Source organism: Dendrobates tinctorius, unplaced genomic scaffold (assembly GCF_039654945.1).
Source record: "Dendrobates tinctorius isolate UK_male_01 unplaced genomic scaffold, ASM3965494v1 ptg000011l, whole genome shotgun sequence".
Taxonomy (NCBI): Eukaryota; Metazoa; Chordata; class Amphibia; order Anura; family Dendrobatidae; genus Dendrobates; species Dendrobates tinctorius.
In genome coordinates this window covers 163,052-178,710 of record NW_027361679.1, presented here as the reverse complement: position 1 = coordinate 178,710, position 15,659 = coordinate 163,052, and the positions used below count along the sequence as shown (strand labels likewise).

At 43.4% G+C, this 15,659-nt stretch overlaps 1 protein-coding gene across 2 annotated transcripts in view; it reads left to right on the top strand.

The window, feature by feature from the left end:
• Positions 1-14,499, top strand: part of NFKB1 (nuclear factor kappa B subunit 1) — a 215,908-nt gene extending 201,409 nt beyond the window's left edge. For both annotated transcript variants that reach the window (XM_073589235.1, XM_073589243.1), the window contains 3 exons: positions 140-312; positions 11,426-11,570; positions 12,198-14,499. In XM_073589235.1, the coding sequence (XP_073445336.1) occupies positions 140-312; positions 11,426-11,570; positions 12,198-12,376 (497 nt within the window). In that variant the 3' untranslated portion in view covers positions 12,377-14,499. The remainder of the gene's footprint in view (positions 1-139; positions 313-11,425; positions 11,571-12,197) is intronic.
• The last annotated feature ends 1,160 nt before the right edge of the window (positions 14,500-15,659 follow it).

Sequence of the window (15,659 nt, the reverse complement as noted above, 5' to 3'; positions counted from 1 at the left end):
TGAGAAATGAGCATTCCTGAGGACACTTGTTTAAAATTTGCCAATGTAAATCCAGCATAATACAATATTTTATGACGAGTTTTAAAAACCAGACAACCCCTTTAAGCCAAAATAATCTTAATTAATCTTAATTTTCTAGGAGACATGAACAGCCTCGGTGATGACTCAAAGCAGACACTTTACTCATTGTTACAAAGTGAAGATGCAGACAAGAACTGGTCCACGTTGGCACAACACCTTGGCTTGGGAATTTTAAACAATGCTTTTAGGTTAAGTCCCTTACCTTCTAAAACGTTACTGGACAATTTTGAGGTAAGCATGACTTGTCCGTGTTCAAGGGTAATTAATAGAAGATGACCAATTTTGAAAAACTGTATCTGGATACAGAGTGTCTTTGCATCATGTGTCACCCAATCAAAGTTCACATTTAATTTATCCACCACAATATACAAAGAGTAAACTGACCGGCTTCTATGGCCAGTTATTCATGAGCAAATTGTCATGAGGTCTACTTTGATGTAAAATGAGTGTTGATATATAAAATGAAAAGAGCATTATGTCCTTAAGATAAGGAAGAGTTTGGTCTCTGTAATACAATATTGGGAATGACTGCTCTGAGGTCTTCTGTACATTTTGTACATTGCTCTTTATGTGAGGAAATATAAATGATAGTACTAGTACATTTATACAGCATCAACATGGTCTATGGCACTTTACAATCACATTGATTTTGAAGAGTTCTTTATTGTCCTTTAACGTTTTCTAACAACTTAGGGCCCTGTTCACCAAAGCTTTCACGCCAGAATTCTGTTGTAAAAACTTTGAAAAGTTTCAAAATTTAGGCGCAACCCAGACTTGTGCCTAAATTTTGCAACTTTTGGCATCTTCACGCCAGTTTCTTCTCGTTCTGTCAAAATGGGCTGAGCTAGGGTGGGACAGGGGCACGGAGACCTCCGCTCGTCAAATTAATGATGAACTCGAGTTTGGGTTGGAGTAGAATTTGTGGCGAGGCGCACACAGAGTGTACGCTGCTCGTTCTACGTTCCAGATTTATCAATAGGTGTATGCGTCTTCATGAATCAGGAGCATTTGACTCCATCCTTCTTCAAGGCCAGTCTTGATGAATCAAGCCTTTAGATTCTACTTTTTGGTAATCTTTTAAGTCAAATTTATTGTGCAGATCAATCCCTAGAGCCCCATTATTTAGTCATCTTACAGTTACATAATACAGTTTGCATAGTAACCCAATAAACATCTTAATATGCTCCAAAAATTAAACCATTGACACAAATTGGCATACTATTATTCTGTAAGTGTGCTCTTCTGACCTTAACAGGATGTATTTGTGCATGCAGTGGATGGCAAGAGCACAGACGTTGTGTGCCCAACTCATTCACAGCAGGTGCTGGCTGACAACCTGCTACAACAGATGGGATAAAAGATTGTTAGATCCAGAAATATTTGGACGGCAACACAAGTATTGGCCTTTTAGCTGTTTACCAAAACTTATTCAAGATGCAGTTATCCAAATCAATATGGGCTGAAAGTGCAGACTCTCAGCTTTAATTTGAGGGTGTTCACATTCTATTTGGAGTAAGGATTTAGGAATTTACAACTCTAATATGTAGCTGCCTGTCTTCAAGGGACCAAATGTAATTGGACAGTTTTTAATGGGCTGCGTGTGCTATTCCCCCCGTGAATCCATCAATAGGGTTGATCGAATAGCTTCAGATAAGTGCTTATCCGAATAGTTATAGCGGTTACCGAATAACTGCATGGGTAACCTGGATAACTGGAGCGCTTCCGATAATCAGTGATTTAGTGCCGCAGCTGCGTGAGTCGTCGCTGTGTGACAGTCAAAACACATGCATAGAGAGCCCAACAAACAGGTTCTCCATGCATGTGCTGTGACTCACACAGCCACGACACATGCAGCTGTGGCGTTGAACCACTGATTATCGGCAGCGCTCCAGTTATCCAGGTTATCGATGCAGCTATTCGGTAACTGCTATAACTATAAGCACTTATCCGAAGCTATTCAATCAACCATAATCATCAATTAAGCAGGTAAAAAGTCTGTAACTGAATCCAAAAGTAACATTTGCAAGCTGTTGCTGTGAACCTACAACATGCGGTCATAGGAGCTCTCAGTTGAAGAGACACAGGCCTTAATTAGGCTGAAAAAAAAAAATCTATCAGATAGCAGAAATGTTAGAAGTGGCTAAATAAAAAAGCACGGGTGAGTTTGGGAAGTCAAAAAGGCCAGGACGTCCACAGAAGACCAGAGCGGTGGATGATCACAGCATCCTTTCTATGGTGAAGAAAAACCACTTCGCAACATCACCCCAAGTGAAGAACACTATCCAGGAAGTAGCAGCATCTTAAGTATAACCATAAAGGGAAGACTTCATGATAGCAAATAATAGAATTAGTTTTACCGGTAATTCGGTGTGTAGGAACCTTCCACGACAGCAGCATCGGAGGATGTCTCCCCGCCCTAATGGGGGACAGGAAACACAAAGAGGTTAAATACCCCTCCCCTTCCTATAACCACCAGTGTTTTTTCTGGACACACTAACATGCATAGTTACCACCAAAGTGTAGGAATCATCTCACCATGAATCATTTATTGTGGCTACTGCTCCCAGGTCTATTGTGACCGCTGCTCTGTGGCTATACTTAGCCCACATGCTATAGTTTGGAATGTATTCATCTCTATATGCTCATTTGTGGGATTGATCATATCTACACTATTATTGTGAACCTTTTTTATAGCGGTCTTTATTATATATATGACTTGCAATCTTCTGGTTCCTACTCCTGAAGCAGCCTGGCAGTTCAGCAGCTAGTACCATTACATATTATGATTACTCTGATGGATTTTTCGCATTAGCCTTAGCTTAAGCAAGCATTGTTTTTTGCATTGCATATTTGCTCATTGGGTCTCCAGCATGATTTTTTGTATTGTATTATATTATGCGACATGTCTGCACATTGGCAGGTACCCGGTTCTGGGTCCTTGTTTTTAATTGTGTTTTATTATTCACTTTTCTATTGTGTGTACCAATAAAGCCTTGTTTTCACTACTTTGTTTATTAATTGGTGTAGTGTGCATGTTATGGTAGTGCTTTCTGTTCTCTTTTTAGCATATATTTTTACTACCAATTTGCACCTCCCTCCATTTGCTACATCAATAGTGCGCCCTTTTTCTTATATATACATTGCTTGGTCTGTAGTTGTTTGTGCAGGATGGGTTGAGAGCGGGTTTCTTTAGTAATCGAGTAACGATGGCGTGTTTGAAGGAGGATGGGAAAATGCCCGAGGAGAGGGAGAGATTAAAGATTTCAGTTAGGCGAGTTGTGACGACTGGAGAGAGAGACTGGAGGAGATGTGAGGGAATGGGGTTGGTAGTGCATGTGGTCGGACAAGAGGAAGAGCGGCGTCTGGAGACTTCTTCTGTGATGGGATCAAATGTGGAAAGTGAGCCAGGGGAGATGCAGGAAGGGTTGGGAGTCACTGCACTTGGTGGTTGGGAGCAGATTTCCTGATGGATATTATCTATTTTTTCTGTAAAGTGGGAGGCCAGGTCATCAGCACAAATGTCTGTGATAGGGGCTTGTGCTTTCGGCCTGAGGAGGGAGTGAAAGGTGTCAAAAAGTTTCTTGGGGTTGTGGCTCGTGAGGAGATCAGGGTGGTGATGTAGGTCTGTTTGGCGAGGTGAAGGGCAGCGTTATAGGTTCTTAACATAAATTTGAAGTGGATGAAATCTTCTGGTGTGTGTGTTTTTCTCCATGGGCGTTCAGCACTCCTATAGCATCGCTGGAGAAGTTGAGTATTGGAAGGATTTAGGCAGAATGAGGGTATCACAATATCCTGGCCTCTATGGAAGTCCAAGATTACTTTAGGCATAAAGGAAGGATCTAACTGGAGAATAATGCTATCTGCAGTAACTGTTAAGTAGGGCACCTGTATTGATAGTGCCTGCAGCTCTCCTACACGTCTAGCGAAAATACATCTTGCTACTAGAAAAACAGTTTTAAAGGTAAGGTTTTTCAAACTCATGGATGACAGGGGTTCAAATGGATCTTTGGTTAAACTGTTAAGGCCCAGATTTAAATCCCAAGGGGGAACTCAGCTATGAAGCCTAGGTCGAATCCTGGCTGCTGAAGTCATAAAGCTCTTTATCCAGCGATTGCAAGCTAAGTTCTGATCAAAAAAGGAACTAAGAACTGACACCTTTACACTCAGGGTACTAGGTGTAAGACCTAGATCCAGCCCCTTCTGAAGAAAATTCAGAATTTGCGCTATGTTAGGATGGAAGGGATCAGGAGTATTCAGGGAACACCAGGATGAGAATTTCTTCCAAACTTTGCCATAAATGGCATTGGTCACTGGCTTTCTACTCCTCTGAAGAGTTTGTATTACTTCATCTGAAAGGCCCTTAGCTTTTAAGATTCTGGCTTCAGTAGCCAGGACGCAAGGTTCAATCTGTGAAGGTCCGGGTGTAACGGGACCTTGGAGAAGGAGGTTGACTTTCTGGGATAGAAGTAGCGGACCATCCAGAGCCATATCCATCAAGGTGCTACACCAACTTCTTCCCGGCCACATGGGAGCCATTAGAATCGTAGTGAGTTGAGCTAACCGAATCTTTTGTAGCATCCTCGCTAGAATTGGGATCAGCGGGAAGGCATAGGCCAGGTTGAACCTCCAAGGATGAGAAAAGGCATCTGTTCCCCGTGCTCCGTCTGCGGGACTGAAGGAAAAGAACGTCTTTATCTTCGCATTCCGGCCATTGGCAAATAGATCTACATCCAGAATCCCCCATCTTGATACAAGGGATAGAAAGACTGCTTGGTCCAGGCACCACTCTCCCAGATTGACGTCCTTTCTGCTGAGAAATTTCACCTGGACATTGTTGGACATTTTTAGTTGTACTGCCGTGATGAACAGACGATGTCTTTCTGCCCAGGAAAAAATCCTTGCAGCGGTTCATTTCCAACTGGCGTATTTTGTGCCTCCCTAGTGTGGGAGGTAGGCCACTGTGGTCATATTGTCTGAATAGACACGCACATGATGACCTTGAAGGAGAGCGGATGCGGCTTTCAATGCCACTTCTACTGCCGTCAGATCCCTCAGGTTTGAGGAGCTGGATCTGATGCCTGGGACCCACAACACCTGGAAGTGAGTGTTCTCTACCACAGCACCCCAGCCTCTCTGACTGGCGTCTGAAGTGAGTATCTTCAGGGGCAGCTGATCCCAGCTGACTCCCCGACAGAGGTTTTGGTAGTTTAGCCACCGTGACAGAGAATACTTCACATGACTGGGAAGGGGTACTCTCCTGGTCAGTGTATTTTGATGCCTTTTCCAAGACAAAAGAACATGAGTCTGAAGGACTCGTGTATGGGCTTGAGCCCAGGAGACTGCCTGCATGCATGATGTCAGTGATCTCAGGATAGACATTGAGTTCCTCAGGGTAGGAGCCCTCTGGTCTCTGAACTTGGAGATCCTCTGGAAAAGATTGAGCTGAGGATCTCTGGGCAGGAAAGATGTTCTCTTCCCTGAATCCAAAAGATTTCCCAGGAATTTCTTCCTTGATGAAGGACAAAATTTGAAATCCAGCCCAGGGACTTTAGGATTCTAGGGGTTTTGCCACATATAGAGTCAGACGAGGGATTGATGGTGCAACAACGAGAATGTCATCTAGTTATGGAATGATGCAAACCCCCTGGCGACGAATGAAGATTACTGATCCGCCATGATCTTGGTAAACACCCATGATGCTGATGAAATGCTGATTGGGAGGACATTAAACTGGTAATGGTTGACCCAGTGACCATGGGAAACTGCAAAACTGAGGAACGTCCGGTGATCTGGGTGGATTGGTACATGATAATAGGCATCCTTCAGATCTATTGTAGCCATTACCCAATCCTGTCCAGTGAGCGGGATTTGCTGATTTGATCGACTCCATCTTGAATTGTCTGTATGTGATCTCTTGGTTCAGAGTTTTCAAATTGATGATAACTCTGTGCTTCCCCGAGGGTTTCTCTATTAAGAATCGGCGAGAATAGTGACCTCTGCCTATCTCCTGTAGAGGTACTCGAGAGTACACGTTTGATTGAAGCCGACCTTGAAGATCTAATAGTAAGGACTCTTGAAGGTGTAGAGACTGCAGTGAGGTAATTCTCAGGCATGGAGGGGGAAAACTCTTGAATACTAGTTTTAACCCATCCTGAGTGGTACGGAGGACTGTGTACAGTTTTGGGCACTGGTGCTCAGGAAGGATATAATGGAACTAGAGCGAGTACAAAGGAGGGCAACAAAATTAATAAAGGGGATGGGGGAACTACAATACCCAGAGAGATTAGCAAAATTAAGATTATTTAGTCTAGAAAAAAGACGACTGAGGGGTGATCTAATAACCATGTATAAGTATATAAGGCGACCATACAAATATCTCTCCGAGTATCTGTTTATACCAAGGATGGTGACGGTCACAAGGGGGCATTCTGTGAGTCTGGAGGAGAAAAGGTCTTTCCACCAACATAGAAGAGGATTCTTTACTGTTAGGGCAGTGAGAATCTGGAATTCCCTGCCTGAGGAGGTGGTGATGGCGAACTCAGTCGAAGGGTTCAAGAGAGGCCTGGATGTCTTCCTGGAGCGTAACAATATTGTATCTTACAGTTATTGTTAGGTTCTTTAGAAGGACGTAGATCTTGGGATTTATTCTAACAGAATTTTATAGCCTGAACTGGATGGACTAATTTCTTTTTTCAGCCTTACTAACTATGTTACCCACTGGTTTGTGGAGATGGATTGCCACTGAGTGAGGAAGCCCGAGAGTCGACCCCCGACAGGAGAGCAGTCATTGTTTGTCAGGGATTTGCTGGTGGTGGGGGACAAGGATCTTTTTGCCCTTACCACCTTTGGGATAACGCCAACACCCTGATTTGCCTTTCCCCATTGAATTCCCTCTGGGAAGACTGATCTCGGGAGGGACGAAAAAACGTTTCCTACGGTTTTTCTGCTCAGGGAGTGATTTCTTTTTTTCCATAGCCTTTTCTAAAATCTCGTTGAGAGCTGGACCAAAAACATAGTGTCCCTGAAATGGAATGATGCAAAGGTTAGCTTTGGAGGTGACGTCGCCACTCCATGATTTCAGCCACAGGGCTCTCCTAGCTGAGTTGGAGAGGACTGCGGATTTCGCTGCTACTCGGACGGATTCAACAGAAGCATCAGCAAGGAACCCTGTTGCTTTCTGAAGGAGGGGAAGAGTCAAGTATGTCCTCCCTAGAAGTCCCCTGAGTAACGTGGTCTTCCAACGTACGTAGCTAGCGAAATAGATATCTGACAACACAGGTGGAAGCCACGTTTGTTTTTAGCAGATTGGTGGAGGTGTCCCAGGATTTCCTTAGCAAACTCTCGATTTTACGATCCATTGGATCTTTGAGCTGAGACAAGTCCTCGAAAGGAAGAGCCGTCTTTTTGGCTACTCTGGACACCTGCACATCTACCTTGGGGATATCCCATAAAAAGCAATCTCCGTCTATGGGGAAGCGATTTTTTAAGTCTGACAGAACACTAATCCCTTTCTCAGGGAGGTCTCATTCATGAAGGATAAGACTTTGTATGGGAAACCTTTTGTTTTTTAGGTTTCAGCCCCCCAAACATCTTGTCCTGCCCTGAGTATCTCACTTCCTCCTCCTCAACCCCCATGGTGCTCCTCACCATACTAATCATTTCCTCCATATCCTCAGAGGAAACATAATAATTTTTATTATTGGACTTGGGGTTGGAAGTGGAACCCTCATTCTCCCAAATATCCTCCAAACCAGAGGTACGGACTTCACTCGAGTCTAAATCAGATTCCACAGGTGCCATCTTCCTTTTCTTAGAAGGAGGGGGTTGTGGTACTGGGGCCTGGGAAAAGGCAGACAAAGGATTGAACCTCTTGTTTGATAAGGGTTTTGATGCTGTCCAACAGAGAGGGCTGTTCTGCATGCAACATGTCTCCGTGCAGGGCTGGCAAAGCTTCTGCTTATAAGCTGAGGGAAGCTTGGAGGCACATACACCACACTTGTGGCTGGGCACCTTATCCTTTTTAGGGGCAAAGACCTTGTCTCCCTAAAGAGGGAGAGAAATGTATACTTAGTCACTCATGAGGCTATAACCCAGACTGCAAGGGACCTTCATCCACTACTTACAGTAGGAGGAAGGACGCTGGGCTCTGCAGAAGCAGAAAGGGAATATTTGTCGCCGTCCATTTGGTCAGTCCGCTAGCTGTCACAGAGGGACACAGACAATGGGCCTTACCTGAAGGCATCCTCCGACCACGTCTCAGCGTTTGTATTCTGTGCTCCTCCTCCCCCAGGCCGACAGGGGGGAACCCCCGAAGGGAACGCTCCAATCATGACAGCCACTCTGGAATCCCCACACAGGCCAGCAGCGCGTGCATTCCAGCATGGAACGCACCCAGGAAGTAAACAGGAAGTTCGGGCCGATGTCAATTCTGGTGCACGCAGATTCCGCAATCAGCCGACATGGAGAGAGGAATACGCCGGGGAGCTGCAGGAGGACCCCAGACGCACATCACCGCCACACTTTACCTCCCGAAGAGGTGCAGGAGAGACAGGAGACGGGTCCAGAATCACATGGAAACGAGAGTAGCCCATAGAGAAGGAGAGCGGAGTCCCCGACCTCAGTTGCCTGGCATGAAGTAGGTAGGCTTAAGGTGCTCCTGATTGCCGGCCACGGCAGCGCCATCCAGGAACCTCTTCATGCCCCATAGGGGACAGGAAAAACACTGGTGGTTATAGGAAGGGGAGGGGTATTTAACCTCTTTGTGTTTCCTATCCCCCATTAGGGTGGGGAGACATGCTGCTTTCGTGGAAGGTGACTGGAGAAACAGAGGGTTTACCACAAGATACAAACGGTTAATCATCCTTAAAAATAGAAAGGCCAGATTAGACTTTGCAAAAAAAAAAAAAAGAAAACATCTAAAGAAGCCAGCACAGTTCTGGAAAAGCATTCTTTGGACAGATGAAACTAAGATCAACTTGTATCAGAATGATGGGAAGAAGAAAGTATGGAGAAGGTTTAGAATGGCTCATGGTCCAAAGCACACCACATTTCCCTGTAAAACATGGTAGAGGCAGTGTGATGGCATGGGCAGCCATGGCTTCCAATGGCACTGTGTCACTAGTGTTTATTGATGGGTGATGTGACTGAAGCCAGAAGCAGCCAGATGAATTCTGAAGTATACAGGGCTATACTTTCTGCTCAGATTCAGCCAAATACAGCAAGATTGATTGGACGGCGCTTCACAGTATGGATGGACAATGACCCCAAATAACCCAGGAGTTTTTAAGGCAAGAAGTGAAATATATTGCAATGGCTGAGTCAATCACCAGATTTCAACCCCATCGAGCATGCATTTCAAATGCTTAAGACAAAACTTAATGGAAAGGAAATGTGGCAACCTCAGTGAGTGTAGGTGGCCGAATAGGATCCCAATCCCTATATGTCAAGTAGTGGAAAAAATCTGGCACTTTGAAGTTGGTATGATAAAATAACGTGATTTTAGTTACAGTGGTCCTTGTTGACAATGTGTATAATATGTGACATTTCTGTAATCTTGGCCCTTTTTCAAATATACCATGTGGATACAACAAACAAAACAAATGACAATGTTCAAGTGAAAATCATCTAAAACAAGCGGATACAGAAGTCAAGTTTTATATAAAAACAATGGTACAAATGGGTTTTGTAGTATCTGAGTTTTACAACATAACCCACAAATAATACAGAGTAGAAGATTGGCAAATCCCTAGTATATGATGTATCCCTAGAATATGGTGTAAAGCCTGCGATGTCTAAATAGCACAAAAACATAAATCACATAATCTAAGATACTACAATATCCATCTGTACGATTGTTCTTATATAAAACATGACTAGTTTTAGATGATTTTCACTTGAACATTATGTCATTTGTCATTCTTTTTCTTTGTAAGTCATGAAGGTATAATCCAGCTCAGGAAGGTCCGTTAAACCTAATTTTTTTGAAAAAAATATCTTTGATAAAATTGGTTACATGTCATAAAAAAAATCACAACCCCCATGTGGGAATATAACGTGGGCAGACGCATTTCGAACAACAGTTGATAACATGGGGGTTGTGATTTTTTATGACATGTAACCAATTTTATGAAAGATATTTTTTCAATAAAAAATTAAGTTTTTAACGGACTTTCCTGACCTGGATTATACCTTCATGACTTACGTTTTTCCTGCTACACTGCAGTTTCCGTGCTTTGATTCCGGGACTGACTGATGGGTGAGCAGACTTTTTTCTATACTTTCTTTTTCTTTGTATATTATATTGTTCATGGTGTATTTTATTTTTTGTTTTATCCACGGTGTATTTTTTAAAAAGGTCTTAGACGACCGAAATGTCACTTATTATTATACACATTGTCAACAAGGACCACTATCAATAAATTCACATTATTTCATCATACCAACTTCAGAGTGCTGGATTTTTTCTACTATAAGACAAAACTTAAGGCAGAGAGATCCACAAACAAGCAAGAACTGAAGTCAGCTGCAGTAAAGGCCTGACAAAAGAATCACAATGGGGGAAACCCAGCGTTTGTTGACATCCATGGCTTTCAGACTTGCCTGCAAAGAATTCTCTACAAAGTGTTAAAAATTAAGTTTATTTATGATCAAATTAATTTGTCCACTTATTTTTGAGCCCTAGAAAGGAGGGTTTCTAGAAAAATGGCTACCATTTCTAACCATTTCACAGGATATTTTTGTTCAACCCTTTTAATTAAACCTGTAAGGCTACACCTCAATTGCATCTCAGTTGTGTCATTTTTAAATCCAACATAGGGGCAAGCAGAGCTCAAATCCCGACAATTCAGTCACCTGTTTAAATATTTCTGGGCCTAATAATTCCAATCCTGATCATTCAACCTCTTAGATCAGCGTTTCTCAAAGTCCTGTCCTCACGGCTCCCCAACCCTGCAAGCTTTTACGATTCCCTCTGTATTGCACAGGTGAGGGAACTATTATCAAAGCATCAATAATTGCCATACTGAGGAAAACCTGGACACATGATCTACTCTGGGCTGTGAAGATTGGACTTTTTGAAACACTGTCTTAAATGCTCAACAGCTTTGTCATGACAAAAACAGCATGCGATTGTAATAGACAAAAGGGATATAGTAAGCCATAGCAGCCTAGGCCCACCAAAGTCATACGGTGCTGCCTTGGCTGTATAGCTGACTGCCTGTCAGTATGTTTAGTACAGAAAAGGCATGATGTGGACTCAAGCTCTAAAATAAGTTAAGTCCTAAAAAAGTTAAGGGACAGCAGCTAGTTTCTGTTTTCCAAATTAACGTTTGCTACCACACTACAGGTTTCCGGAGGAACAGTAGCGGAGCTTCTGACTGCCTTGAAAACAATGTCATTCACAGAAGCTGTTGATATCATCGAGAAGTCATGGCCAAGCATTAAACATATACCGCAATCCTCTGACTCGCTCTCTGAAGCACCAGAAAAAGGTGAGCATGTCCTTGTATTCTAAACCGGACAGTGGGATCCAGCCCAAGGTGAAAGACCTCTGAAGCTGTAAACAGGCATTGACTGGAGTAGGGACTTAGTCAGGGACACATCCTAATAGTGGTTTATTCTGTGGGTCAGTGCAATTACAACGATGCCCAATTTATATAGTGTTTTGTTTTACTTATTAAACAAGAAATATAGATATAAGTGAGAGCTACTAGGTTAGTGAATTTGCTGAAGATCACAGCATGACCTTGCTACATTGCAACTTATGAAGGTGTGAAGCTAGAAAGGTTAAATACATTGCCTGAGCCAAGATATTGAGGAGGTGGGGCTCGCTCTTATGCGGCTCCGCTTTACATAGAACCTGGACTGCTTAGCTAGTCAAGGAAAAGGTACATTTTGCTGCTCACCAAGTAAAAAGTAGTACTCAAAGGGTTCAGTAGCACGCCATTTTTCTAGTAGGCCTCTCCAGGTGAATGACCCTGGGGAAGCCATTCCACATCCTGCTAAGCTACATTGCTAATTTTAGAGCAAATGGGTCTCTGGTCTGTAATTTACATAAGAAAAAACATGTAAACCTGCTTTTAAAACACTGAATTTCTTTTTAATTCTCTTTACCGTAGATCCCGAGATTGCAGCATCAGATGAATACAAACAGCAGTACCACGAGAGTATGTGTGACAGCGGGGTGGAAACGTCCTTTAGAAAGTTGAACATTTCACATTGTGAATATGAGAAAGTAGGGCCCGGACTCTCAGATCTCCAGTCTGAACAGGATGCGCCTCTCATCTGCAATAATTAAATTGTGCTAAATAAGAAAGGACTATGCTTTCTGAGCATGAATGTTTTACACTGGAAGCGGCTTGCAGCTTGGAGCCTGTGTATAGACTTCTTAGGCTGGAGTCACATTAAACATATGAAAAATCGGTCCGAATCCCTCTGTCGAGTCACACGAGTGTAATGCGAGTACAGTCCGATTCTTCACACCTAGCAATTGCTATCTGACTGCAATGCGATTTTAACATCAGCTTTTACATACAGCAATTCTCTGTGTCATTTACACATCATTTTCAAAGGAAATATTCATCAAAACATATATATGGTATACATTATATATACATACACACACACGCATACATACACAGGTGCTTCTCGCAAAATTAGAACATCATCAAAAAGTTAATTTATTTCAGTTCTTCAATACAAAAAGTGACTCTCATATTATATCATTTTTTGTATTGAAGAACTAAAATAAATTTATTTTTTGATATTCTCATTTTGTGAGAAGCACGTGTGTGTGTGTGTGTGTGTATATATGTATACACATATATATATGATCTGGCGATTCATCTGCCGTGTACTGTAACCAGCAGAGGAAAAGCTGATGGCTGGGGGTCGATATTTATAGCCTGGGAAGGGGATAATACCCATGGAGCTTACCAGGCTATTAATATCAGTTCACAACTGTTTACTTAGCCTTAACTGGCTATTAAAATGGGCAACCCTAAAAAAAAATTACGTAGAGATCTCCTATAATTAATAACCAGCAAAGGCTATGCAGACAGCTGCGAGCTGATATTAATAGCCTAGGAAGGGGCCATGGACTATGGCTCCCCCAGGCTAAAAACATCAGCTCTCAGCCGCCCCAGAAAAGATGCATGTCTAAGATGCGCCAATTCTGTCATTTAGCCTTTCTTTTCCTACTTGCCCTGTAGCAGTGGCAAATGGGGTGATAGTTGGGGGGGTTGATGTCACCTTTATATTGTCAGGTGACATCAAGCCCCGAGGTTAGTAACGGAGAGGCGTCAATAAGACGCCCCCCCCCATTACTAACCACATAGTCACATTGTAAGAAAACACAAACACGCAAAAAAGTACCTTAATTAAAAGAATGACACACTCCTTTAGTAATCTTAATTAAACCATACTTACGACCTCGCCAATTCACCCGATGCCCTCGTCATCTGCAAAAGAGTTAAAAAAAACAAAAAAAAAAAAAACAATATTCCTCACCTTTCGCAGAGATGCTTTTAATCCTTTTGTCCCTCCACGGGTCTAGCTCTGCTACATCTAGATGGCAGGCAGCCTACCATCCAGCAGAGAAACTGAGCACCGTGTGCTCAGTGTCTCCCTCTGAACTCGTATTCCCTGTCTGAGGACACCGCGAGTGTGAGAAAGTTCTGCTTGTGATGCCGTCAGAAGGGTCATGCGAGTTCACAGCCAAGGAACTCACCACTTACGTGACATCAGTAACGTGTGTGTCAGTGACATCTATGTATGTATTCTATCTGTATATATCATAACCTGTAAGGCTGTGATTTTACTGTACGTGGCAGATGAATTGCCGGCTTTTCAAAGGACATCGATGCATAAAAATCGGACAGCACTCCCATGGTCCGATTGCTGTGCTATTTTATTTTTCTCATACCCATAGGCTTGCATTGGCGAGTCTTGGTGACAATCGCAGCATGCTGTGATTTTACATGCAGACTGAATATGCCAGTGAAAATAAACTGTGATGTGAGCTGCCCCATAGATTAACACTTTGCGATGTTTTCTTGCATAGCACTCGCCCATATTCTACGGTAGTGTGACGCCGGCCTAACTTATAGCACTTACAAGTGTGTAACCAAAGATAATGAATGTCGCTGGCTTATGTTATAAGGCAGGAACTTGGAAGTTTGCACATTTTTGAGGTTTGTTGCACATAATATAATAATTCTGGATTTTCTGCCATTTTCTCCAGTTATTTGCCAGTAGATCGGTTTGCAACCTAATTATTTACTTATTGCTGTGGAAAACATACCAAGGCTGATACCTTGTAACCATTTTTTATGTCTTTCTTTTAATTACCTAATATTATATATTTTCAGAAGGTTTTATATTGTGCATTTTATAATAAAATAAAAAATTCCTGCAGCGTCATCTCTTCTCGATTTATAAATAGGGGAGAGAAGAGACCAAACAAATGATGGTGTGCACACCTAACACAAAATAATCATAAAATCAGGTAAATTTTATTATAGATTTTCAACACACAAGAAATTGGGTTAAAATCACTTACAAACATATGACAACATGAGAGATAAATCACACCCCTGCACAAAGAATAACCATGTGGGACAAGTAATTAACCCCTTCCTGCCATCCGACGTACTATCCCGTCCACGGTACCCGGGCCCGTATGACCGGGGACGGGATAGTACGTCGGGCCCTTTAATGCGATACCGCGACTAAAGTCGCGGTGATCGCATTAAAATTCCGACGCCATCTCACCTTAGAAAAGATGGCGTCGGCATCCCGGGCTGCGATCCCGCCCCCCCGGCATCCAGAGCGCTGTGATTGGCTGTTCAATTCTGAACAGCCAATCGCAGCGTTTCTCATTGTTTCAGCCAATCAGCTTGGATCGCGCCAATCGCAGTGCACAGCGGCGCTATATCACCGCTGTGCCCTGCCAGTACCGGCCAGGATCGGTGCTATATTAGCACCGATCATGCTGGAGCCTGATGCAGGGCCTGCAGGAGTTGGCTGGTGCGATCGATTAGATCGGCGATCGCGCCAACCACATGGCACAGCTGCGGTCACCATGTGACCGCTCTGTGCCCTGCTGGTGACCTGGGCATGACCTGCCTAGTAATCGGAGCTGTGAGATCCGATTCTAGGCAGTTGCCATGGTCACCAGGCAGATCAGGGATTGGTGGGATCGATGTAATCATTCGATCCCACCAATGACAGGTCACAGCAGCGATGTGACTGCTCTGTGACCTGCCCCCTGACCTGCCTCTGACCTGTCTGACCTGTCTGCAGGGGTCCTCACTCTAGCTGAGGATTCCGGCAGAGAGGTCGGACGCAGCAAGAGCTCCTGTGCTGGGTATTGTGGTGCCACAGCTTGTAGCATCACAATCCCTGCAGAAGAAAGAAGAAGAAGAAAGAAAACTACAATTGTAAGTGTTAATTGATCCCTGATCCCCTGCCCAATCTATCTTCACCCCCCCAATCTATCTTCATCCCCCCCATCCCCCCTCTTAGAGTTTGCCGTTTTCCTTTTTTTTTTTTTCCACCCCCCCCTTGCGCCACCCCGTGCG